Here is a 26,182-nt window from a genome sequence, read left to right on the forward strand (position 1 = left end):
GCAAACTAGCAGTTACACCAGCCGCAAACTAGCAGTTACACCAGCCGCAAACTAGCAGTTACACCAGCCGCAAACTAGCAGTTTACACCAGCCGCAAACTAGCAGTTACACCAGCCGCAAACTAGCAGTTACACCAACCGCAAACTAGCAGTTACACCAGCCACAAACTAGCAGTTTACACCAGCCGCAAACTAGCAGTTTACACCAGCCGCAAACTAGCAGTTACACCAGCCGCAAACTAGCAGTTACACCAGCCGCAAACTAGCAGTTACACCAGCCGCAAACTAGCAGTTTACACCAGCCGCAAACTAGCAGTTACACCAGCCGCAAACTAGCAGTTACACCAGGCGCAAACTAGCAGTTACACCAGCCACAAACTAGCAGTTACACCAGCCGCAAACTAGCAGTTACACCAGCCGCAAACTAGCAGCTACACCAGCCGCAAACTAGCAGTTACACCAGGCGCAAACTAGCAGTTACACCAGCCACAAACTAGCAGTTACACCAGCCACAAACTAGCAGTTACACCAGCCACAAACTAGCAGTTACACCAGCCACAAACTAGCAGTTACACCAGCCACAAACTAGCAGTTACACCAGCCACAAACTAGCAGCTACACCAGGCGCAAACTAGCAGTTACACCAGCCGCAAACTAGCAGTTTACACCAGCCGCAAACTAGCAGTTACACCAGCCACAAACTAGCAGTTACACCAGCCGCAAACTAGCAGTTACACCAGCCACAAACTAGCAGTTACACCAGCCGCAAACTAGCAGTTACACCAGCCGCAAACTAGCAGTTACACCAGCCGCAAACTAGCAGTTACACCAGCCGCAAACTAGCAGTTACACCAGCCACAAACTAGCAGTTACACCAGCCGCAAACTAGCAGTTACACCAGCCGCAAACTAGCAGTTACACCAGCCGCAAACTAGCAGTTACACCAGCCACAAACTAGCAGCTACACCAGCCGCAAACTAGCAGTTACACCAGCCGCAAACTAGCAGTTACACCAGCCACAAACTAGCAGCTACACCAGCCGCAAACTAGCAGTTACACCAGGCGCAAACTAGCAGTTACACCAGGCGCTCGTTACTGCTCACATTGACAAGACGTGACATCATCACCCACCGAAATATAAAAAAAAACTGCAACCCATGGAAGCCAGTCTCTCAGGTGCTCTACGGGTCATGGAAGCCAGTCTCTCAGGTGCTCTACGGGTCATGGAAGCCAGTCTCTCAGGTGCTCTACGGGTCATGGAAGCCAGTCTCTCAGGTGCTCTACGGGTCATGGAAGCCAGTCTCTCAGGTGCTCTACGGGTCATGGAAGCCAGTCTCTCAGGTGCTCTACGGGTTATGGAAGCCAGTCTCTCAGGTGCTCTACGGGTTATGGAAGCCAGTCTCTCAGGTGCTCTACGGGTCATGGAAGCCAGTCTCTCAGGTGCTCTACGGGTCATGGAAGCCAGTCTCTCAGGTGCTCTACGGGTCATGGAAGCCAGTCTCTCAGGTGCTCTACGGGTCATGGAAGCCAGTCTCTCAGGTGCTCTACGGGTCATGGAAGCGAGTCTCTCAGGTGCTCTACGGGTCATGGAAGCCAGTCTCTCAGGTGCTCTACGGGTCATGGAAGCCAGTCTCTCAGGTGCTCTACGGGTCATGGAAGCCAGTCTCTCAGGTGCTCTACGGGTCATGGAAGCCAGTCTCTCAGGTGCTCTACGGGTCATGGAAGCGAGTCTCTCAGGTGCTCTACGGGTCATGGAAGCGAGTCTCTCAGGTGCTCTACGGGTCATGGAAGCGAGTCTCTCAGGTGCTCTACGGGTCATGGAAGCCAGTCTCTCAGGTGCTCTACGGGTCATGGAAGCGAGTCTCTCAGGTGCTCTACGGGTCATGGAAGCCAGTCTCTCAGGTGCTCTACGGGTCATGGAAGCCAGTCTCTCAGGTGCTCTACGGGTCATGGAAGCCAGTCTCTCAGGTGCTCTACGGGTCATGGAAGCCAGTCTCTCAGGTGCTCTACGGGTCATGGAAGCCAGTCTCTCAGGTGCTCTACGGGTCATGGAAGCCAGTCTCTCAGGTGCTCTACGGGTCATGGAAGCCAGTCTCTCAGGTGCTCTACGGGTCATGGAAGCCAGTCTCTCAGGTGCTCTACGGGTCATGGAAGCCAGTCTCTCAGGTGCTCTACGGGTCATGGAAGCCAGTCTCTCAGGTGCTCTACGGGTCATGGAAGCCAGTCTCTCAGGTGCTCTACGGGTCATGGAAGCCAGTCTCTCAGGTGCTCTACGGGTCATGGAAGCCAGTCTCTCAGGTGCTCTACGGGTCATGGAAGCCAGTCTCTCAGGTGCTCTACGGGTCATGGAAGCCAGTCTCTCAGGTGCTCTACGGGTCATGGAAGCCAGTCTCTCAGGTGCTCTACGGGTCATGGAAGCCAGTCTCTCAGGTGCTCTACGGGTCATGGAAGCGAGTCTCTCAGGTGCTCTACGGGTCATGGAAGCGAGTCTCTCAGGTGCTCTACGGGTCATGGAAGCGAGTCTCTCAGGTGCTCTACGGGTCATGGAAGCCAGTCTCTCAGGTGCTCTACGGGTCATGGAAGCGAGTCTCTCAGGTGCTCTACGGGTCATGGAAGCCAGTCTCTCAGGTGCTCTACGGGTCATGGAAGCCAGTCTCTCAGGTGCTCTACGGGTCATGGAAGCCAGTCTCTCAGGTGCTCAACGGGTCATGGAAGCCAGTCTCTCAGGTGCTCTACGGGTCATATGGAAGCCAGTCTCTCAGGTGCTCTACGGGTCATGGAAGCCAGTCTCTCAGGTGCTCTACGGGTCATGGAAGCCAGTCTCTCAGGTGCTCTACGGGTCATGGAAGCCAGTCTCTCAGGTGCTCTACGGGTCATGGAAGCCAGTCTCTCAGGTGCTCTACGGGTCATGGAAGCCAGTCTCTCAGGTGCTCTACGGGTCATGGAAGCCAGTCTCTCAGGTGCTCTACGGGTCATGGAAGCCAATCTCTCAGGTGCTCTACGGGTCATGGAAGCCAGTCTCTCAGGTGCTCTACGGGTCATGGAAGCCAGTCTCTCAGGTGCTCTACGGGTCATGGAAGCCAGTCTCTCAGGTGCTCTACGGGTCATGGAAGCCAGTCTCTCAGGTGCTCTACGGGTCATGGAAGCCAGTCTCTTAGGTGCTCTACGGGTCATGGAAGCCAGTCTCTCAGGTGCTCTACGGGTCATGGAAGCCAGTCTCTCAGGTGCTCTACGGGTCATGGAAGCCAGTCTCTCAGGTGCTCTACGGGTCATGGAAGCCAGTCTCTCAGGTGCTCTACGGGTCATCGTAGCTCCTTCCACCCGTCGTCTGCTACCAGGCTACGTCGTGTGTCGGACGCTGTGGTGAATGTCTTCAGCTCATCAGAATATTATTATATTAAGAGTTTCCTCTACTTGTTTTGTTTGTAATATTATAACAGCCGAGTGTCTGCAGGAAACATTTATTATTATTAGAGTAAAGTTAATTGTTTGTTGATCTGTTTCCTGTTTCATCCTGCCTCTTAAACACTGCAAGGACCAAAGCAGCATTTTTCAGTTTATATATATATATATTTATATATATGTATATATATATATATTTATTTATATATATATATATATATATATATATATATATATATATATATATATATATATATGTATATATATATATATATATATATATATATATATATATATATATATATATATATATATATATATATATATATATATATATATATAGTCCAAGGCGACAATGGCTTAGGATATACCTATGGCAATGTTAAGACACATAAACCAGGTAACCCACTACGCCCAATAATCAGCCAAATACCAACTCCAACCTATCACTTGGCAAAAAGACTTAATGAACTCCTAACTCCATACACTCCAAGCAACTATAGTCTACAATCATCAGCAGATTTCCTAGAATTAATCAAATCTACCCAGCCCGATGGTATCATCGCTTCCCTGGACGTTGAATCCCTTTTTACCAACGTCCCAGTCGACACAACCATAGGAATGATACTGGACAGAGTATACAGAGACGAGAGCACCCCCAAATTAGACATACCTGAGCCACACTTGAAGAGTCTTCTCGAAGCTTGTACAAAGGAAGCCCCTTTCATCAGTCCACAAGGGGACATGAATCTACAAATAGACGGAGTAGCAATGGGCTCCCCCTTAGGAGTCTTATTTGCTAATTTTTATATGGGAACCATCAAAGATAGAGTCTTCAGTAGCAAATAAAAACCAACTGTATACTGCCGTTATATAGATGACATATTCGTCATAGTAAAAAGACTCAGATGAACTAATTGATCTAAAAAGCCATCTAGAGAGAGAGAGTCAGTACTCCGATTTACACATGAAAATAGTGAAAATAACAGTCTGCCATTCTTGGATGTACTAATAACAAAAACAGGAACCTCTTTAAGCACCAACGTATATACCAAGCCCACCAACATAGGATTATGCCTGAACGGTAGAAGTGAGTGCCCCCAAAGATACAAAGCCAGTGTTCTCAATGCTTATATTCGTCGAGTGCTTACCCACTGCTCTGAATGGAGCAACGTGAGTAGAGAGTTTGAAAGAGTAACTCAGGTATTGGTGAACAACGGATATAGCAACGCGGAAATAAACGCTGCTATAAGAAGACACTTGGACCGTTGGTATAATCCAGAACCTAGAACAGAAACCACAATACCTCCAATAAAATTATATTACAAATCAACCATGCACAGTGAATATAAAAAAGAGGAAAGAATAATGAAAGAAATAATCCGTAAAGGAGTAAAAAGCACTACTCCTAACCAAAACATAAACCTGATAATATTCTACAAAACCAAGAAGACTTCCGAACTCCTTATCAAAAACAGCCCGAAGCCGACGGAGAACCCTCTACAGCAGTCAAGCGTTGTATACATGTACACTTGCCCCCACGAAGGATGTAACCTTCAATGTAAGTACATAGGTATGACGTCGACCAAGCTGACGAGGCGTTTGACATGCCATCTTCAATCTGGTGCCCCTAGGAATCACATGAGACAAGCCCATGACATTACTCTAACAAGAGAAATGTTGAACAAGAATACTTGCATAATAGACAAAACCCAAGATTCAAGAAGATTACAAATTCTTGAGGCAATTCACATAAGAATAGAGCGACCTACCATGAGCACCCAAATCACGGAACTATTTACTCTACCCACCATGAGAGTAAGGACAAGACCAGAACATATCGATGCCAACACAGAAGACAATGTCCAACATAATAGGCCAATTACACTGGATTAATCTTTGTGTTTAGATAGGAGCTGCCTCGTATGGGCCAATAAGCCTTCTGCAGCCTCTATGTTTCACCTCACATTTATCCCTTATGTATCCCCCCATGTTTTCACCTTTATTGTATTATCACCTGACCCAGTGCGGGTATAAAATCAACTAGTATTGTAAGATCTGTTCACTTGAGAATGAACCATGGAGGTTCGAAACGTTGTGCTAATTATATAAATAAGTGTAATACACTCTATAGTAAATCACTTCTTTTCTTCACCTTAAAAGTACGAAAATGAGTTTTGGAGAACTCCTATTTCAATTAAGCCCTGATGCTAAGAAAATAGTTAGAGGGATAGAAGCCCTAAACCAGAAAATAATATATATATATATATTAGTTTGTGCTTTACGAAGCTTATTAACTGTATCTTCGACTGTAAGATATATAATCAAGGGTTTCAAAGTATGGATCAACCTTGCCAATCACGCCAAAGACTGTCCCCACTCAACCAGTTTAAGAGAGAAACTAATATACTCCCTCATCAACTCCACGTAACCTATCATGCCTCCTAAACGTCAACTCATGTCTTGCTATTCTCAAACAATAATAATTACTAACCGACTTGTGTAACTGCTGATATCTGCCATGTACAAACTTAACAATATAAAATTGTTGCCGGTCTGTTTATTTAATTAAAATGACTTCTGGTGTTCTGTTGCAATTTCTACTGTTCCATTCAATATGTAATTATTGTCAATTTTTTTTAATTATTATCAATTAGTTTTCAGTCTCTTAGTTTATCAAGTGTTTTTCCCACGCCTTGCCCAAAATGTTGTGCGAATTAGTGGCTTTAGGCATAGTATATACTACCTGTATCTAGAAATAGTATGTACTAGTTCTATCTACATATGTAGCAGTCTGTTTGTAACTCATCTTGTATGTAGGTACTTGTACCTGAAAAAAACATTATTATTTTTATTATTATATTGACCAAGCCTAGTAACTGTATCTCCGGCTATATTGACCAAGCCTAGTAACTGTATCTCTGGCTATATTGACCAAGCCTAGTAACTGTATCTCCGGCTATATTGACCAAGCCTAGTAACTGTATCTCTGGCTATATTGACCAAGCCTAGTAACTGTATCTCTGGCTATATTGACCAAGCCTAGTAACTGTATCTCTGGCTATATTGACCAAGCCTAGTAACTGTATCTCTGGCTATATTGACCAAGCCTAGTAACTGTATCTCCGGCTATATTGACCAAGCCTAGTAACTGTATCTCCGGCTATATTGACCAAGCCTAGTAACTGTATCTCTGGCTATATTGACCAAGCCTAGTAACTGTATCTCTGGCTATATTGATCAAGCCTAGTAACTGTATCTCTGCCTATAGTGACCAAACCTAGTAACTGTATCTCTGCCTATATTGACCAAGCCTAGTAACTGTATCTCTGCCTATAGTGACCAAACCTAGTAAATGTATCTCTGCCTATAGTGACCAAGCCTAGTAACTGTATCTCTGCCTATAGTGACCAAGCCTAGTAACTGTATCTCTGCCTATAGTGACCAAGCCTAGTAACTGTATCTCTGGCTATAGTGACCAAGCCTAGTAACTGTATCTCTGGCTATATTGACCAAGCCTAGTAAGTGTATCTCGGTGTATACTGACCACAGTACCGTTGATGGCCGGGGTATGACTTAGGGACAACACAACAGCTCCTGTAGCCAGAGTCGAGGGTGTTGGGCACACGGCTGTAATTGAGAATCTTAGATTAGGTTACGTTATGTTAGGTTAGGGTAGTGGGGGGGGGGATTGACCTCGATATTAAGTTGAGAGTTGAGTTGTATACTCACACAAGCAGATATAGAGTGTGGGGTGTACTTAAGCAAGGAAGTGTACTGAAGGGTGTACTTATACATGCAGCTGTACAGTGTAGAGGTGTACTTACCCACGCACGAAGGCAACTGTAGTGTGGGATCAAGAACTTCGTAGGTCCACTTCGAGAGACATCCACAAGTCGATATCAATGACGATGGGAACCCGTAAGTCTGCAACATATATATATATATATATATATATATATATATATATATATATATATATATATATATATATATATATATATATATATATATATATATATATATATGACAATGTCAGACCACGGTGGAAAATGAAACAGGAATTTCCTTAAGTACTTTCGTATATTAAATACATCTTCAGAAGGAATGGATCGAAGGAAAGGAATCCATTCCTTCTGAAGATGTATTTAATATAAGAAAGTACTTAAGGAAATGCCTGTTTCATTTTCCACCGTGGTCTGACATTGTCACATTCTTAATCACGTGTTTATTTTCGTGATATACACACACACATATATATATATATATATATATATATATATATATATATATATATATATATATATATATATATATATATATATATATATATAATATACATAAATGGTATATAAATCACGTTGTACTAAATACCTTTGAAATCGATTATATTACATATAATTAAACACTGATGACCTGCCAGGCCATCCTCCTGTTTTATTTATTTATTTATATATATATATTTATATATATACAAGAAGGTACATTGGCATTGTGAGGATACGTAGCATAGTAATTACCATCTTGTGAAGCCACTAGTACGCGCAGCGTTTCGGGCAGGTCCTTAATCTAAAAAAAAATTAAGTAGGCATTGCAAAATTTATAGGTAAAAATTGCAAAAAGTTTTGATAGTGCTTAGTAACAATGAGGACCATAGGGCGACGTATCTTCTTCTTGAGGCTATCTTGTGGTTATTTAGAGATGATTTCGGGGCTTAGTGTCTCCTCGGCCCGGTCCTCGACCAGGCCTCCTTTTTGTTACACACTCCTAGGAAGCAGCCCGTAGCAGCTGTCTAACTCCCAGGTACCTATTTACTGATATGTGAACAGGGGTCATCAGGGTGAAAGAAATTCGACCCATTTGTTTCCGCCTCCGCCGGCGATCGAACCCAGAACCTTAGGACTACGAATTCCGAGCTCTGTCCACTCAGCCGTCAGGTCCCTGGGTGGGGTGGGAGACAAACCTCCGGCTTCCTGTCCTCTATGAGGCCACTACTGTTAGTGGCCCTCAGGTCAATTTAAAAATGAAGTAATTGACGTTTTGGACCATTACCAAGTGTAATTTTCAGCCGTGTTATTGTGCCATTGTCTGTACGACTGAATGAGGCTGTTTGGCGCCTCGAGGAGCCTCTTAGCTCTCCTGTGAACATCTAATTGGTCTAATAAGCACCAGGCACAGCAGAGAAACTTATAATGTTGTTAGTTAACTGATGTGGATCAAACTACTGTCCAAGTCACTCACCTGGGCTGTAGGAGTCTCGAACCATGGACCCCCGTGGCTGTGAGGCCCAAGCTCTACCGACTGGGCCATGAGTAGTCGTAATAAGGAACTAATTTTAGTCTTAATAATTTTTTTTTTTTACCATTGAATGATTGCCTCAACGACTGTTACACTTGAGGGATGTTGTCTGGCTGGTGCTTGAGTGTTGATCACTCAAGTAACACTTGGAAGGGATGTAAGGAGTAAAGGAACGATGCCTAGCTACTTGGACCCTCGGTGATCGAACGGCGAGATCAAGGAGCAAGGTCCGGGTTCGATTCCCCGATGGCCTACGAGGCTTGGCTCCGTTTATCTACTCGGCCTTCGTATCCCTTTTCAATTAATAGCCAAACCGGCTTCGTTGTTCATATTAAACTTCAGGAAACCTATAAGAACATAGGAATGAAGGTAACTGCAGAAGGCCTATTGGTCCATACGAGGCAGCTCCTGACCAACGTACCCAAGAGCGCGTCTTTACAGAAGAAGTTGTTAAACACATTGGGCATAATCTTACTGAAGCGAATACACGAGTCATAAACAATCACATACACCCCTTAAGTAAAACAAGAAACAAGTAGCACTTAAGGTTGCCAGCCTTAGGCTTAGGGCCCGCGCAGGAATATCTCTGCAACTACAGCGTCGACTGGTTTAGCCTTCCAGAACCCTCTTTAGTTAGCCCAAATTAAGGTCCATTAAACACGGAGCTACTCACATTGAACACGAAATTAGCATTGCAGGTGTAGTTGATGACAGTGCCGTAGACAGTAGTGCTGCCGTCCCATACACGAGAGCCTTGCATAGGGGCAGCTGCCGGTGTGCCGTTGACGCAGTGTAACACTGGAAATATAGAGAAAATCTATCAATCTTACCATAGCCCGTGCTATATAGAACTTTTTGTTCCAGGTAGCGAATCTTTAACAACAACAACATATCAATCTTAGTCCATTACGGGCTCACCATAGCCCGTGCTATTTGGAACTTTTTGTCCCAGGTAGCGAATCTTTAACAACAAAACAACATATCAATCTTAGTCCATTACGGGCTCACCATAGCCCGTGCTATTTGGAACATTTTGTTCCAAGTAGCGAATCTTAAACAACAACAACATATCAATCTGGTCACGGGAGGCATCTCCCGTCACATAGGGTGCAGTCGCACCTCCACAGATCTCTAGTATTATTTATTGATACTGGTAATGGCTCAAAAAGGTCTCCACTTACGGGCTATTCATGCCCGTGCCACCTTTTGGGGTGGCTTAATCTTCATCAATCAATAAATCATCAAACTGAGGAGGGATAAAGTCCACTACGGGCTCACCATAACCCGTGCTACTTGGGACTTTTTGTTCCAAGTAGCTGAATCTAAAACAACAACTTATCAAACTGGAGGAAACTATGTTATTATTATTACTAAACATCAGGATTATTATAGTTGTTTTTATAAATTTAATTGTTATTATAGTTCACTTATTATGCACCCCATACCCATCTTGTGGGCGGTAGTGGAAAGGGTTACAGAGGCACATAATGGGCTCAGGGACTGAACCCCACAATTCATTTAGCTAAGCAAGTTACAATCTTGATGAGCTAGTTACAAAATTCAGTATAAGTCGTCACATCAACAATGGGTTCGAGATCGACCTCAAGTACAGGTTCTAAATTAAGCAACTAACATATGTGGAGAGCTAGTCTCAAAATTGATATGTTTGTCCTGCATACCGCTGTCATATACGTCAGGCTGCGAGCAGCCGCGTCCAACAGCCTGGTTGATCAGTCTAGCAACCAGGAGGCCTGGTCGACGACCGGGCCGCAGGGACGCTAAGCCCCGGAAGCACCTCAAGGTAACCCCCCATCCAGTGGACAGCGGTGGATAGGTTACAATCACTTAGTTACTAAAAACAGTTTGCAAACTGGGGATATTTGGCTAAAATTTCTGGTAGCAGATCATTTTAAATGAAATATTGACACATCGCTGGAACAGTGGTTATAGAATTGTCTCTAAATTCACGTATCTTTTCGCACTCCATCACATAGTGACGGAGGGTGTGCGAATAATTTTGTTGACACAGTTTACATTTGGTCAGGTCTACATCAGCAGATAATGAAAATTCCCAGAGATACTTGTAACCGAGTCTAAGCCGAGCAGTAGTAACATCTAGAAGTCTGCTGATTTTATTGGATGAACCATAGATGTTTTTATTGTATTTTCTAAAATATTAAACAAATTACTATTAATGTAATTAAAAAAAGGTATTGTTCAATAATACTCGTTACCACATGGATGTCCTTAACAATATAAGCACTTAGGAAGTGGTATGATCCACTTCGCCCACTCTCGGGCAGGCACTTCTCTCCTACCACAAACCCCACAGTGTGATCCACAGAGCACTCGGTCATGCTAAGGGCTGACCAGAGTGATTAGTGAGTTCAGGTCTCCCTAAACAAATTAAAGGTAACTTTCCCTCTACTTCATGGCCAGGAAACACACTCCCCTAAGACATGACATCTTCCTTGGAGCCCCCCGCGATGGTATCTGGAGATTAGATCAGTTACCCCATAATATTCTGAGTAAAAACAAAATTTGACTAATGTCCCATGACCGGGCTGCATGATCAGAGTAGATTGGTCTATCGAGTGCTGTATAGTATATCCAAGGATTAATACACAATAACACAGAAACAACTGAACATCAACCATATTCAAATCAAATCAGATCAAATGTTTATTTAGGTAAGGTACATACATAAAAGAGATTTTACAAAGAGTGATGGATTTGTAGTTAGAGCTAGTACATACAATGCCTAAAGCCACTATTACGCAAAGCGTTTCGGGCATAAAAAACTTAAATGACTAAAGCTTAATACTAATTGAGCATAAAGAGTAAAATGAAAACATGGAATGAAAACATAGCTGAAAAAGCAGCACAAATACAATTATGTCGACAAACAGCGCTCTTTAAAAAAACAGACATTGGATGACATTAGAGGGGTAAGGTAGGTTACAGGGAATTTATTAGGTAGTGCTTCGTTTTTATCTTATTTATTTTATATTGTTATATATATATATATATATATATATATATATATATATATATATATATATATATATATATATATATATATATATTGTTTATATGTTATATTATTTTTATTTTTATATTGTTTATATGTTATATTATTTTTATTTTTATATTGTTTATATTATTTTATATTATCTTTTTATTTTATATTGTCAAATTGAATTCTAAATGTAAATAAGGAATCTTTTTAACCAATTTGCAGTACTTACATTCACATCCAACGAAGGTATTGAGGTAGTAGGTAAAGTCCGGAGCACAGATGAAGGACTGCTGGTTGGGTATGTTCCCCTTGGTGGTGTAGGGGCATGCACAGTACCCAGTGCTGATTAGGCCTACAGTTCGCCGGTTCATAATAGGTCCAGAGTTACTTGACTGTGGAGGGAAAGGAAGAGTCGAATTAAATATAAGACAAGGTACCCCCATGGGGTGAGCCGGGAAGTAGGGACATGGAAGAATTAGTGTGGGTGGAGAGGAAGCGTTTTTAGGTTGAGATAACGTATCAGGGCTGGACCAACTGCATGACGTTTTCGCGTTTTATGACCAGACTGAGCGATGGAGGCAAAGAATCTGTATTTTGTGATAACATTACGTCTTTTCAGCGCGCCCACGGAGAGAGCAGCCCTCAGCTGGGTGTGTCCTGGAGGCTCGCTGCAGCTGAGGTTTCTGATTTGCTAGTCAACATCGTGCCCCGCCCAGAGTCACTAGTAAACGGGAGCTAGCAGTCACCCCGTCTCCCAAAGAGGGGGGAGAAGCGTTTAGGAGGCTGGGTAGTTAGGTTAGGTTTTTTGAGGAGTTGTTTAGGAAGAGGCGGGTATCATTTGAAAATTGGAGCAAGGGGTGGGTCGATGATCAGGTTAAAGAGGTTGTGCGTATTTCTGGGTCTACTGAAGGTGTTTCTGAGGAAGGTGTCGTCGTGTAAGGTAAGAATGCTTGTGATCTGTTTCTTCCCCATAGTGTCCCAGACCGTGTTCAGCGACGGGATGTTCGCCCTCTCATGCAGTTGAAGTCCTGCCAGTGGGTATCGAACACCCATCTCAGGGCCTTGTTCTGGGTTCTTTGTAGTTTCCTTTTATTTATTGGTTCAGCGAGTGACAGTGTGCTGGGTGCGTATGTAAGGAGTGGGAGAATGAGTGTTTTGTAAAGGTAGAGTTTGGTGGCTTGGGAGGCGTGTCTGAGGGGGAAGAGCTTTGGAGGCAATGACTTTCTTGGATACTGTGTGTGTGTGTGTGTGTGTGTGTGTGTGTGTGTGTGTGTGTGTGTGTGTGTGTGTGTGTGTGTGTGTGTGTGTGTGTGTGTGTGTGTGTAAGCGGAGGTTGTGATCTAATGTGTGTGGCCAAGTACTGTGGTGTTTACTCTCGGGATGTGGGCTGGGTCAGGTGATTGTGAGTACAGTTTTAGTGGGGCTGAGTCTCGTCGTTTGTTGTAGAAGAAGTATGTGATTTTGGACTTGTTGGCGTTTGTTTTAATCAGGGAACATGACTGGGAACCAAGTCATGTTCCCAGAGGGTTACCTTGTCTATTTCTTCCTGTGCTTGGCGTGTGAGGGAGTCTATCGAGTAAGCTGAGATCAGTTGGGTTACGTCGTCAGCATAACAGAGGGTCATGGAGGTCCAGTATATTGGGTCAGGAAGGTCATTTATGTAGAGTATATATAAGGTCAGTGAGAGAACTGAGCCTTGGGAGACTCCAGCATTTAGGTTGAAGAATCCTGACAGCTTGTTGAGGAACTTAATCTGCATCTTTCTGTTTATTAGAAAGCTGCATAGTAGCTTGTGCATGTTGTCAGGTAGTTGAAATAAAGTGCAGAGTTTGTGACTAAGGCCGTCGTGCCGTACGCCTTTTCAACGTCCTTTGCCACGAGCGCCGTCTTGACCCTTTAGTGCTTGTTAATGGTGAGGTAGTTTATTAGTATGTTCAGTGTGTCTTGTGTGAAGCGGTGTTGTCTGAAGCCAAATTGCTTGTCTGTTAGTATGTTTTTGTGTTCTAGGTGATGTCTAAGTTTGTGGTTTATTAGTTTTTCGTATACTTTCCCCCTAGTGTCTCTAGTAGGCTGTTCGGTCTGTAGTTGTTGGGGTCTGTCGGGGATTTTTGGGGTTTAGGGGATGAGGATTGCTGTGGCTTCTTTGAATGGGCTTGGGAAATATCCTGATGCTAGTGAGGCGTTGTAGACGTCTGTGAGTGCAAGGACTCTGGAGTCTGGAAGTTGCTTGAGGAGAGCTTGGCCAATGCCAGAGGCTCCTGGGGCTTTACGTCTGGTGTTCTTGAGCATGAGTTTAACTTCTACAGGTAATATTGATGCTGTGAGGTCACTCTGTAAGTCGTCTAGTGTCGTGAGGTCAATGGTAGGGTAGTGTGTGATGACCTGAGGGTTGTGCCGGATCCATGTTTCTACTCTGTATGTTGTGTATTGCTGATGGCTAGGGGGGTGGGGGGGTTGAAGATGTCCTGCCAGTGTTGTTTGAATATGTCTACTACTTCTGAGGGGTCAGTGAAGTTTTGATTGTTGTGAGTGATGTATTTATAGACAGAAGAGGAGGAGTTGTCCCTGATCCTCTTCATGAAGTTCCAGAATTGTTGTGGAGTTGTTTTCCTGTGTAGTTCAGCTTTTTATACGAGTGACTTCCAGTGGTTGGCTTGGTCGAGGTCGAGGTCGAGGGTGTTGAGCATGTGGTCGCTGAGTATGACCGTGTCTGTGAAGGTTGCGGGAGAATCTGTTGTGGTAGCAGGTGAGTAGCCTTTTGGTCCTGATGGAGGGAAGGAGTATCTGGTTGTGTGTATTTTTTGCTTGTGTCAGCCGCTTGTATGATGTCGTTCTGGATGGTGAGGATTTGGGAGTCTATGTCTGTGTGTGGTTTGTCTCGGAAGTTGTAGGGCTGTGTGCTGGCAGTTAGGTGTTGTATGATGGCTTCCCAGTCTGCATTTTCATAGTCATATTGTGGGGTGGCTGGGATGAGTATGGGGTTGGTGGAGAGTGTGAGTGATATGGGTATGTGATCTGAGCCGGTGAGGGGTCCGGGGGTGATGTAGTGTTGGAGGTGGGTGCCTGCTCTGTTGGTGAGGATGAGATCTGGTCTCCCAGTTCCAGTGTGTGTGTAGCGTGTATGGAAGTCGGGGCCAAGGAAGGTGAGGTGTTTGCTTTGGTGGAGTTGGTGGAGTTGTTGACCGTGCATGTTGTGTTGGTGATGGTTGAATGTTTGGTGTTGTGCGTTTAGGTTTGCTAGGAGGAAGACCGGTGTATGTGTGTGGTTGAAGAGGGTGTTTAGGTCCTGGAGAGGGAGGCCTATGTTTGGGTGAATGTTTGTGGTGCCAATGATCATCTGTCCGTGTTGAGTGTGAACGCGGGTTGCTAGGAAGTGTTTGTGCTGAAAGTTGGTGATGAGGAGGTCGTGTTTATAAGTGCTTTTGACCATAATAGCAACCACCTTCGTGTGCTTCATCAGGGCATTGGTAGGTTGTGTAGCCATAGTGTCTAATTCTGTGAGAGTTCGTCACGAATGTGCTGTTCAGTAGCAGCACATCCGGTCTTTCGGTCTCCACAAAGTTAGCAATTAGGTGTCTGATACTGTAGTTGGCTCTAACGTTGAACTGTGTGATTTTCATTGTTTACTGACTGGATGTTTGTTGTTGTTAAAGATTCGCTACCTGGAACAAGAAGTTCCAAGTAGCACGGGCTATGGTGAGCCCGTACTGACTGGATGAGGGAAGGTTTGTAGCGACTAAATCGGAGAAGTTCTCGCTTGTGCCTTGGTTCGTGAGGTAGATATTTCTGGGGATGATTTCTGGGGGGTATGAAGTGTGTGTTGGAGCCGTTGTTAAGGGTTGCTGATGAGCACTTGGCCATTTTTGAAATGGGGGTGTAGGGGAGGTCTAGGGAGGAGTTGGTCCTTATGGCGGAGAGGGACGAGTGTTGGGGCTGAGCTAACGGGGTCTCTAGTGTGGTACATGTGTGGTATTGGGTGAGGGGGGTGAGGTGGGCTAACGTGTGGGGCGTGGGGTAAATGTATAATTACACTCACACACACACACACACACTCACACACACACACACACACTCACACACACACACACACACACACACACACACACACACACACACACACACACACACACACACACACACACACTTACCTCCACATAAGTCCCACTGAAGTTAGTACTCAGTATGAAAGTATAGTCCAAATTGCACTGGAAGAACCTGTTCCTGTAGAGTGGGGCCAGGAACGTGGCGCCCACCGGACCTCCTGGTACACAGAAGGAGAATGTCGACGCTACGGCAACAGCTGTACCATTCTTACCACTGGCCTGTAAGGTACAAACACGGTACAACTGGTATTGTTACAACGTAAGGCGCTCTGGCAACGGTGGACTAGTTTCACTAACGTCAAGATATTCGCACGTTAGTCTTCATCTGTTCACATCCTATATCCCTGTTCTAAGTTTCTATGTATTTATTATTAGAAGGGATCACCTTTCCTTCATCCGGTCATGCCCGAAACGCTATGCGTACTAGTGGCTTTAGGTACTGTATGTACTAGTTCTGTCTATAAAACAATCAGAATGTTTGTAACTCTGCATCTATGTATGTAGTTTCCTAAATAAAATATTATTATTTTATTATTACTATTATTATTATTATTATTATTATGTCTCTACTCTCTCACCTTCCCTTCTTGACCCGTCTTTCTGCACTGGTACGCCCTTCTTTCCCTCAACCATTGACACTTCCATTACAACCACAAGTAAATATACAAAGGTGAACTATCAAAAATTAATTATATATAGAAAATTATCAAATACAAAGGAAGAATTGAAACAAGAACTACCTTAAGTAGTTTTGAATTTAATAATACATCTTCAGAAGGACTTCATATTATTAAATACATAAGTACATAAGTAAATTCCTGATTCAAGTAGTATTTCGTGGTCTAACACTGTTTATATATATATATATATATATATATATATATATATATATATATATATATATATATATATATATACACACACACACATACACAATGGTCATACTTACGTTAAAGCACATGGATACACTCTCCTGGTAGTAAGTATAGGCCATGGTGTAAAGGTCGGGACTCTCATTGGGACACATGAAGTGGTAACCATAGAACACAGTTTTCATCTTCTGTTGAGGTGTCAAAGAAAACGGAATGTGTTTAGAAAAGCGTCCGATATGGAACCTACGTATCAAAGGCAATGTTATAATGGTAAAATATTTTGGCTAAGAGTAATCAACCCGTTCTCATACTAGGCTGGTTAAAGCAGCGGCCGTTCTCCCCAGATACATTCCTCGATTTTAACATAGTGTGTATTAAAAATTGGTTTGTTCTCATATATATAAATTAATATTATTATACATAAAAATTATATGTATAGTTAGGTTAGGTATTTAGGTTGTGTTAATTATTATTTGTATTTGAAGAACGTGGGTGAAGCATTTACAGAATTGTAATTCGAACAGAGGACGTGAGCAAAGCACTTGTTCCGGAAGTGTTCGGACGTCATCAGTTGTGAGTCGTATGTAAACCACTTTTCATTCATAAACAGGGGGTTTGGCGGCTGGATTAACGAGCTTGGATCTTTGAATGCGAGAACGGGCTGGAGTAATAATGAAGGCTCAAACCAAGGGTCAGTGATGCACACGATTCGTATTTGGCCAATGAGTTAGGGAGTCGAGTTAGACTCGAGACAATTCTCCCAAGAATGACAGCCCGTCCTCATAAACAAAGGCTAAAGTCCATTCCATGCACCCGCCAACCCCCCCCCCTACCCCCCACACTGATTATGAAAGAAAAACGGTTTACACACGACTCGGAACTGATGACGTACGAACACTACTGAAACAAATGCTTCGCTGACGAATTTTGTTCGAACAGCTCGTCCTCCAAACAAAGATCCAAAAGTGATTCCATGCACCCGCCAAACCCCCTGTTTATGAATGAAAAACTGTTTACACACGACTCACAACTGATTTCGTTCGAACATATCCGGAACAAGTGCTTCACTGACGAATTATGTTTGAACCACAACGCTGTAAATGCTTCACCCCACGTACTACAAATGCAAATGATCGCCAACAGAACCTAAACACCTAACCTAATCTGTGCCTATATATGCACAATGTGCTGGCTTTGTGAGTTAGAAGTTTGAGCGCGAGGGAAAATATTATTTGTGTAAACAGGTTGTGGGTTGTATATTGTGTTGAAGAAGTTGTACTCACTCAGTTGTGCTTGCAGGGGGATTGAGCTTCGGTTCTTTGGTCTCGCCTCTCAACTAGTGCACAGGTTCCTGAGCCTATTGGGCTCTATCATATCTACATTTGAAACTGTGTATGGATTCAGCCTCCACCACATCACTGCCTAATGCATTCCATATGTTAACTACTTTGACACTGAAACAATTCTTCCTAATGTCTATGTGGCTCATTTGGGTACTCAGTGTCCACCTGTGTCCCCTTGTTCGTGTCCCACCCGCGTGTGTTATCAAAAGTCTACATTAATCCTGCACACTGTACACGACTAAAGTATTTTATCAGTGTATTTACACCCGTTTAAAGGAGTGAAAGAAGCACACTACACCTCAACTTACATAAAAGGCAACAATGGCATCATAGGAGCAGTTGTTGGTAGTTTTGCCAGTCCTTATGGTCTGGTAAGCGTCAGTCAGGTTCGACGCGAAGGCGGCGTTGTTCCCGCACTGAATAGTCACCCCTGAAATCTGGTCCAACTGGAAACAACACCAACAGTGTTAAGGCAAGCACAGTATGGCGGGGGGCGGGGGGGGGGGAGACTTATTCTGCCACGCACACGGTAACACAAAGCCCACTTCACCGTACTGCTACTTACGAGGGTGAGGAGAGGACAGGTAGCAGTAGCGCAGGAGACGCCAGGACCAGTTAATCCCAAGGGAATGTTCTCAGGCAGAGCCCAGAACACTGTCTCGTTCATCTGAAAACAAACTTGGTTTAATTACACCAGTTTCTGTACTGGGTACAGAAACCTTTCTGTGTATATATATATATATATATATATATATATATATATATATATATATATATATATATATATATATATATATATATATATATATATATATATATATATATATATGTTGTTAAATATGACCGAAAAAGTAAGATTAATAATTCTAACACGAATTTTCTCAATATTTCTTATGTTTCTTTTAACTGTCGATGGTAATTGAAAAATCAATTCTCCAAAATTCATTTTTATTTCTAGTCTGACGCGAGGCTTACAATACAATACGAAAACCCCACAATACGAACCGTAAAGAGAGTAGCATAAGGGGTGCCAGTGGCGGCGAGGGAGGCGACAGAGGCCGCGGTCTTGCTCACAGTCACAGAACTGTTGGGAGTGGGCCAGTGCGCGCAGGACCACGGCGAGAACTGCGCGGGCAGACCCACCTCGGTGGTGGCGTTGAAGGCGCACCCGTAGAAGTCCAACTTGAGGCTGGGGGGTAGAGGTGAGTATAGTGGTTAGTATAACCATATACCAGGTTATACTCGAGCGACGGGGGACACACATACAAGGGAACACTCACTGAGGCTGCCCGACAGTTCCGACAACATGGAGGGTGACAGAGTCGGCTACGAAGGGTCGGAGGACAACAGCCGAGCCTAAGATCGCAGTAACAACTTGAGGACTGCCATAGGCCGTGTCACTGCGGGGAGAAACACACACATTAGGCCTATACTCCCAGTAACACACACACACACACACACACAGGGGTAGGGGCCTCGTAGCCTGGTGGATAGCGCGCAGGATTCGTAATTCTGTGGCGCGGGTTCGATTCCCGCACGAGGCAGAAACAAATGGGCAAAGTTTCTTTCACACTGAATGCCCCTGTTACCTAGCAGTAAATAGGTACCTGGGAGTTAGTCAGCTGTCACGGGCTGCTTCCTGGGGTGTGTGTGTGTGTGTGTGTGGTGTGGGAAAAAAAAAAAAAAAGTAGTTAGTAAAACAGTTGATTGACAGTTGAGAGGCGGGCCGAAAGAGCAAAGCTCAACCCCCGTAAAAACACAACTAGTAAACACACACACACACACACACACACACACACACACACACACACACACACACACACACACACACATATATAACTTGGTTTAGAAATACGTGTGAAAAAGATTATATAATGCAAAAAGTGTTGACTAAATTAAAAAAGAAGATAGTTGCAAGAATTATTACATAATATAAAAAGTATTTCATACTTTAAGGTTAATGATTCTTGTAAAATATTGCCTTATGGAAGAATTAATGCAAAAGCTTATATATATTAATGAGAGAGAGAGAGAGAGAGAGAGAGAGAGAGAGAGAGAGAGAGAGAGAGAGAGAGAGAGAGAGAGAGAGAGAGAGAGAGAGAGAGAGAGAGAGAGAGAGACAGACAGACAGCAAGCAAGCTACAGTTGAAGAGACAGACACAGACAGACAGCAAGCAGCAGCTGAAGATAGTAACATCTCACCTGTACAGGTAGGTATCATTACCAGTCATACCAGTCATGACAGCATCCTGGTACAGGTAGGAGAGGGTGAAGGAGGAGACATAATTGGCAGCCTCGCCACTCAGGTACATCCCCTGGATAATCACCTTCCTCCGGAAGTTGATCTGTCACAATAATAACACAATAATACTCTGAGAGAGGAAGTTGGGGAAGCCACCTCCATCCATCCACACCTTCCACCAGATTTGACAAAAAATTTGAACCTTAGAATAGTTAAACTCTAAGGTAATGGTGTACACCTTGGCTCGTAGGTTGGGTCCCAGGAACTAGGCCTCCCTCCCCCCCCCCCCGTAGACACTGTTAGGTAAGGAGGTTCAAAGGTAATGGCCCTTAGAGAGGAAACTGCAAATAATAAACAAAACTAAAGAAGCTCCTATTGGACCATACGAGGCAGCTCCTATTGGTCCATACGAGGCAGCTCCTATTGGTCTATTCGAGGACCTCTTATCTCCACCATGGGGGCTCAGTTGGTATTTACTAAACAGTTTACGACCTCTAAAGGGCTATGAAGTCGTACAAAAGAATAATAACCTCGAACTGGAGCCACAGAAACCACAAGCGAACAGAGTGCCGGGAATCACACCTGCACCGCCATGCTGGACACATATGGCGTGGCGGGTGTGGCGTAGGGTGATAGGTTGTTGAAGACGTCGTTGGAGGCGGCGCCGCTCCCGTCGTTGGCCAGGACGGCGTGTCCCGACGCCCCGTGGACCAGACTACCATTGCAGATCTCACGACCTGTGGACAGACCAACGGGAGTGGGGAGAGTGTTAGTGCTGAAATAATCTAACCTAACTTAACTCCCCTCAAACCCCAACAGAGGCTATACCTACTAAAACACCAACTAATCCTCTAGATGTACCCCTGGCTTGTTCTCGGACGCATGTTTAAAACGGAGTTGGCGAGGCTTGACAGGCGGCTGCGGCGTGCCATTCTTGGCTGGCTGCGACTGCCTCACGATATTCCCAATGCCTTTTTTTCATGCCGATGTGAAGGACGGTGGACTAAGAATACTCGACTTTGCTTCATCAATCTGCCTACAGAAGAACAAGCAGCTCGGGGCGTTAGTAGAGTCGGAGAATCCAGTGGTAGTGGCAGCGGCTCTCCTACCCACATTCCAAGCGAGAATTCATTGATGGGTAGACCCGACCACGGCCGCCGGAACCCCTTCTAACAGAACGACTGAGCGCTCTAGAAGGTGGAAAGCAAAACTGTATAGCATGGTTGATGGTGCCGGCCTTGCGTCCTCTTGTGAGGTTCCTTCCTGCCACAAGTTGGTCACATCCGGTATCCGTCTGCTACGTGGAGGAGATTTTGCTCACGCCATCCAGATTAGGGCCAACGCTGTAGCCACACCGTCTAGAGCAGCTAGGGGTAGACCCGAGGCTTCTGGTCTCTGCGATGCTTGCCAGAAGCCAGGGACCCTGGGCCACATATCCCAGGCATGCCACAAGACACACGGGGCTCAGGTGAAACGTCATGACGATATTACTCGGTTCGTAGCTGGCCGCCTGCGGCAAAGAGGTTTTGAGGTGGAACGTGAAGTCCGTATACCGGATGGAGGGACCTTCTGTAAGCCTGACATCATAGCTTGCAAAGGTGACGAGGCCTTCATACTAGACACCCAGGTCTCTGCTGATAACTTCCCACTCTCCCGTCCACATCAGAGCAAGTGCGACAAGTACGGCACCTCAAAGATCCTTCAAAAGGTCAGGGAATATACCGGGAAGCACATAGCATCCACCTCTTCAATAACCCTTAATTGGAGAGGAGAATGGTGCAAGGAGAGTGCGTATGGTCTACAGGATATGGGACTCACCAAGAGCGACCTTGAGATTTGCTCTGTGAAGGCCCTGACCTGGACATATTCCATCTACAGAATATGGTCCAAGACCACATCAAGGGGCAGACCACCTTAGTCCCAGGATCACCGTGCACAGGGTGCATAAGGGTCAATATAGTCTCGCTTAGGTGAACCGCAGTCAAGATAGCTGGCAGCCAACTATCTAAGCAGACTCGTCATCTGGAGTACCACTTCTCCTAATGGTGTCTCACAAGAGGGTGGATGACCTGGCCGGAGCCCACGAGTGGGTAAGGCGGCGGCCGGAGGGACCCCCGGGCGCATACATGACAACCCTCCCGCTCCGGGGTCTTGTTAGGAGCTTCCACTATGAATAGTTCTTTTTCCATGTATGTTGCTGTCAAGCCACCAACCCTGCCACTTAGGCAGCTTGTTGTTTTGCCTTCAGCTTTAGTCATTTTGAATGATATACTGTCCACCTCTCCCTTTGAGTGCCGTGTCCCATATAAGAGAAAGAAAATATAAAAGAATTTTCCATTTTGTGTATGTTATTATGATGTTATTATTGAGTTAGTGTTATTATCATCTTAACTCTTGTGGGTTGTGATGAGATCTGCCATTAATGTGTATTTTAGTGTGTGTTTGATAGGGAATTAGGTACGCTTAGGGATGCCTTCTCGCCATGCCCTGTGGCTGGGGGGATTGGTGCCCCTGTGGCTGGGGGGATTGGTGCCCCTGTGGCTGGGGGGTTTGGTGCCCCTGTGGCTGGGGGGTTTGGTGCCCCTGTGGCTGGGGGGATTGGTGCCCCTGTGGCTGGGGGATTGGTGCCCCTGTGGCTGGGGGGTTTGGTGCCCCTGTGGCTGGGGGGTTTGGTGCCCATGTGGCTGGGGGGTTTGGTGCCCCTGTGGCTGGGGGGTTTGGTGCCCATGTGGCTGGGGGGATTGGTGCCCCTGTGGCTGGGGGGTTTGGTGCCCCTGTGGCTGGGGGGTTTGGTGCCCCTGTGGCTGGGGGGTTTGGTGCCCATGTGGCTGGGGGGTTTGGTGCCCATGTGGCTGGGGGGTTTGGTGCCCCTGTGGCTGGGGGGTTTTGTGCCCCTGTGGCTGGGGGGATTGGTGCCCCTGTGGCTGGGGGGTTTGGTGCCCCTGTGGCTGGGGGGTTTGGTGCCCCTGTGGCTGGGGGGTTTGGTGCCCATGTGGCTGGGGGGTTTGGTGCCCCTGTGGCTGGGGGGTTTGGTGCCCCTGTGGCTGGGGGGTTTGGGGCCCCTGTGGCTGGGGGGTTTGGTGCCCATGTGGCTGGGGGGTTTGGTGCCCCTGTGGCTGGGGGGTTTGGTGCCCCTGTGGCTGGGGGGTTTGGGGCCCCTGTGGCTGGGGGGTTTGGTGCCCCTGTGGCTGGGGGGTTTGGTGCCCCTGTGGCTGGGGGGTTTGGTGCCCATGTGGCTGGGGGGTTTGGTGCCCCTGTGGCTGGGGGGTTTGGTGCCCCTGTGGCTGGGGGGTTTGGGGCCCCTGTGGCTGGGGGGATTGGTGCCCTGAAGCTACATAAACACCCTATACCCCCCCCCCCCCCGAAGTGGCAAGCGGAGTTAGGGGATAATAACCTAACCTATCCTAACCTGACCTAACCTAATTTAACATAATCTATCCTGACCTCTCCTAACTTAAGATATCCTAATCTTACATAACCTAACCTGACATATCCTAACCTAATTTAACCTACCCTTACATAACCTAACCTAACATATCCTAACCTAACCTAACATATCCTAACCTAACCTATCCTAACCTAACCTATCCTATCCTAACTTAACCTAACCTGACCTAACCTAATTTAACATAATCTATCCTGACCTCTCCTAACTTAAGATATCCTAATTTTACATAACCTAACCTAACCTAACCTAACATATCCTAACCTAACCTATCCTAAGCTACCGTGATACCCACCTTCCATGTCGCAGTAGACGGGGAGGATAGCGCCATCTGGGAGCTGGATGAGATAGTTACCAGACACGAAGACATTGTGGTTGTAGTAGAGGTCAGAGCAGGACGAGGCGTACGGCTGGCCGGCCACACTGAAACCCACACACTCACTCCCATTAAAACATCGCAATACTATTTTGTGTTTACATCAAAATTTTGATAATATATATTTTTTGGAGGGGGGAGGGGGGGAGATTTTTATTTTTCATATAGATTTTATTGTTGTTTGCATATATTGAAGGATTTTGGTGTATCATGTCCAATGAATTTGGTGGAGATTTTAATTATTTATGTCTATTAAACTCATATGTATAGGGATTCATATAGATTACATTTTCGACTAATCCCTATCCCAGATATGAGGATTCCACATGTCAACTATCCCAGATATGAGGATTCCACATGTCAACTATCCCAGATATGAGGATTCCACATGTCAATTATCCAAGATATGAGGATTCCACATGTCAACTATCCCAGATATGAGGATTCCACATGTCAACTATCCCAGATATGAGGATTCCACATGTCAACTATCCCTATAACTACCCCATACCCTCTTACCTTGTACCGGTAGTGCCACTGGAACAAGTACAGTTGGGCTGAAGGGCGTACATAGTGAAGTTGTTGCCGCGACAGAACTCCAGACATTGTCGCTGAGAGAGACGACACCAGGCGAGGGACGACGTCTCCGACCCCAGGCTCGCTGTTGCGCCTTCGTCTGCAACGATGGGGAGGGGGGGGGGGGCTGATTTAAATTTTTTTAAATTTTGCCCCGAGGGGCGAGTTTATTGGGCAGCGCCACTCATCTTGTGAATGAACACACCGCCATAGCAGAATGTACAACACTCCCAATAGGAAGAAAACCCGCTGGGTTGTTCATCCTGTTACTTGTACCCAGACACAGCTGGGACTTGCTTAACTGTCTCAAGTGAACAGCTCCTCAAACAAGAAGATTAACATTTATCAACCCTTAAAAGCTTACGTTATCTTGCGGGTGCAAAATGGGGAAATCTTTTAAGAACAGTATCAATATTTGACAAATAGTGTTTTCCTAACTCAAACAATGTGGGGTTTATTATTCTACACATATTCCTAATGTCTCTCAGGTGTTCACATTCACGTAGATAGTGGTCAAGGCGGTGTCCATCACTCTCACCACAGATTCTGCAACTTCGCTGATCAACTGTTGTTTCCATTCCAAATCTCCAAGGATATTTGTATCCAAGACGGATTCTCGCTATTACTGATTCTCTCCCTCGTCGTCCTCCTCTTCGGCCATAATGATTGGGATCGCCAGCAGCAACCATGTTGTACCATCGTACAGATTCACTGGTTTGTGCGTCTATCCTCCTTTCCTCAGTTACCTTGTCACGGTGATGTTGCCTGACAATACCTCTAATTTGTAGTAGAGTCTTGGGTATGAAGTATTCAATATTGTCTCCTTCAGCGCCTTCAGCAGCCAGCTCATCTGCTCGTTCATTCCCACATATTCCAACATGGGAGGAGATCCCCAACATGGAAGGGGATCCCCAACATGGGAGGGGATCTCCAACATGGGAGGGGATCCACAGAAACTTGATGACTCTTCCCTGATTGGTAAGTACTCTCACAGCTCTCTTGATTCCAGCGACTATTGCAAGATTTTCTGCCTGATTTTGACTTAGGCTTTGCAGTGCTGCTTTTGAATCGGTGCAAATCACTGCACCATTAGTGTTCCGTTGGCTGATGTTGCTGCTCCTGTTAACGGAGCAACAGAAGCAACACCACTTAAGTCCCCAGGGAAGGAACTTTCCTTTGCTCGAAACGCTGTGAGTATTAGTGACTTTAGGTATTGTGTGTACTACCTCTATCTATACATTCAACATTATGAGTGTAAATCAACTATGTATGTACTTTTCCTGAATAAAAATGTATTATTATTAACGACAGGAGCAACACGTGGAGGCGCGCGCGCATGTGCGAGAGAGAGAGAGAGAGAGAGAGAGAGAGAGAGAGAGAGAGAGAGAGAGAGAGAGAGAGAGAGAGAGAGAGAGAGAGAGAGAGAGAGAGAGAGAGAGAGACTCACAACTCAGTAACCAGGATACTTTATGTAAACTTTCATCAATAACAAAAAATCCAGCTATTT

At 45.2% G+C, this 26,182-nt stretch overlaps 1 protein-coding gene across 1 annotated transcript in view; it reads right to left on the bottom strand.

Annotated features, from left to right (window-relative positions):
- The window catches only part of LOC123765074 (mucin-3A), a 40,290-nt gene that overhangs the window by 8,119 nt on the left and 5,989 nt on the right, over positions 1–26,182 (bottom strand). Inside the window, exons 3-16 of the mRNA XM_069338588.1 lie at positions 24,619–24,775; positions 24,019–24,146; positions 20,861–21,015; positions 20,239–20,381; positions 19,317–19,436; positions 19,042–19,225; positions 18,602–18,703; positions 18,345–18,482; positions 16,771–16,881; positions 15,867–16,040; positions 11,948–12,110; positions 9,373–9,497; positions 7,229–7,328; positions 6,949–7,031 (exon numbers count right to left, since the gene is read on the bottom strand). Coding sequence (XP_069194689.1) covers positions 6,949–7,031; positions 7,229–7,328; positions 9,373–9,497; positions 11,948–12,110; positions 15,867–16,040; positions 16,771–16,881; positions 18,345–18,482; positions 18,602–18,703; positions 19,042–19,225; positions 19,317–19,436; positions 20,239–20,381; positions 20,861–21,015; positions 24,019–24,146; positions 24,619–24,775 — 1,883 coding nt within the window. The remainder of the gene's footprint in view (positions 1–6,948; positions 7,032–7,228; positions 7,329–9,372; positions 9,498–11,947; positions 12,111–15,866; positions 16,041–16,770; positions 16,882–18,344; positions 18,483–18,601; positions 18,704–19,041; positions 19,226–19,316; positions 19,437–20,238; positions 20,382–20,860; positions 21,016–24,018; positions 24,147–24,618; positions 24,776–26,182) is intronic.

The sequence above is a fragment of the Procambarus clarkii genome, chromosome 5 (assembly GCF_040958095.1).
Source record: "Procambarus clarkii isolate CNS0578487 chromosome 5, FALCON_Pclarkii_2.0, whole genome shotgun sequence".
Taxonomy (NCBI): Eukaryota; Metazoa; Arthropoda; class Malacostraca; order Decapoda; family Cambaridae; genus Procambarus; species Procambarus clarkii.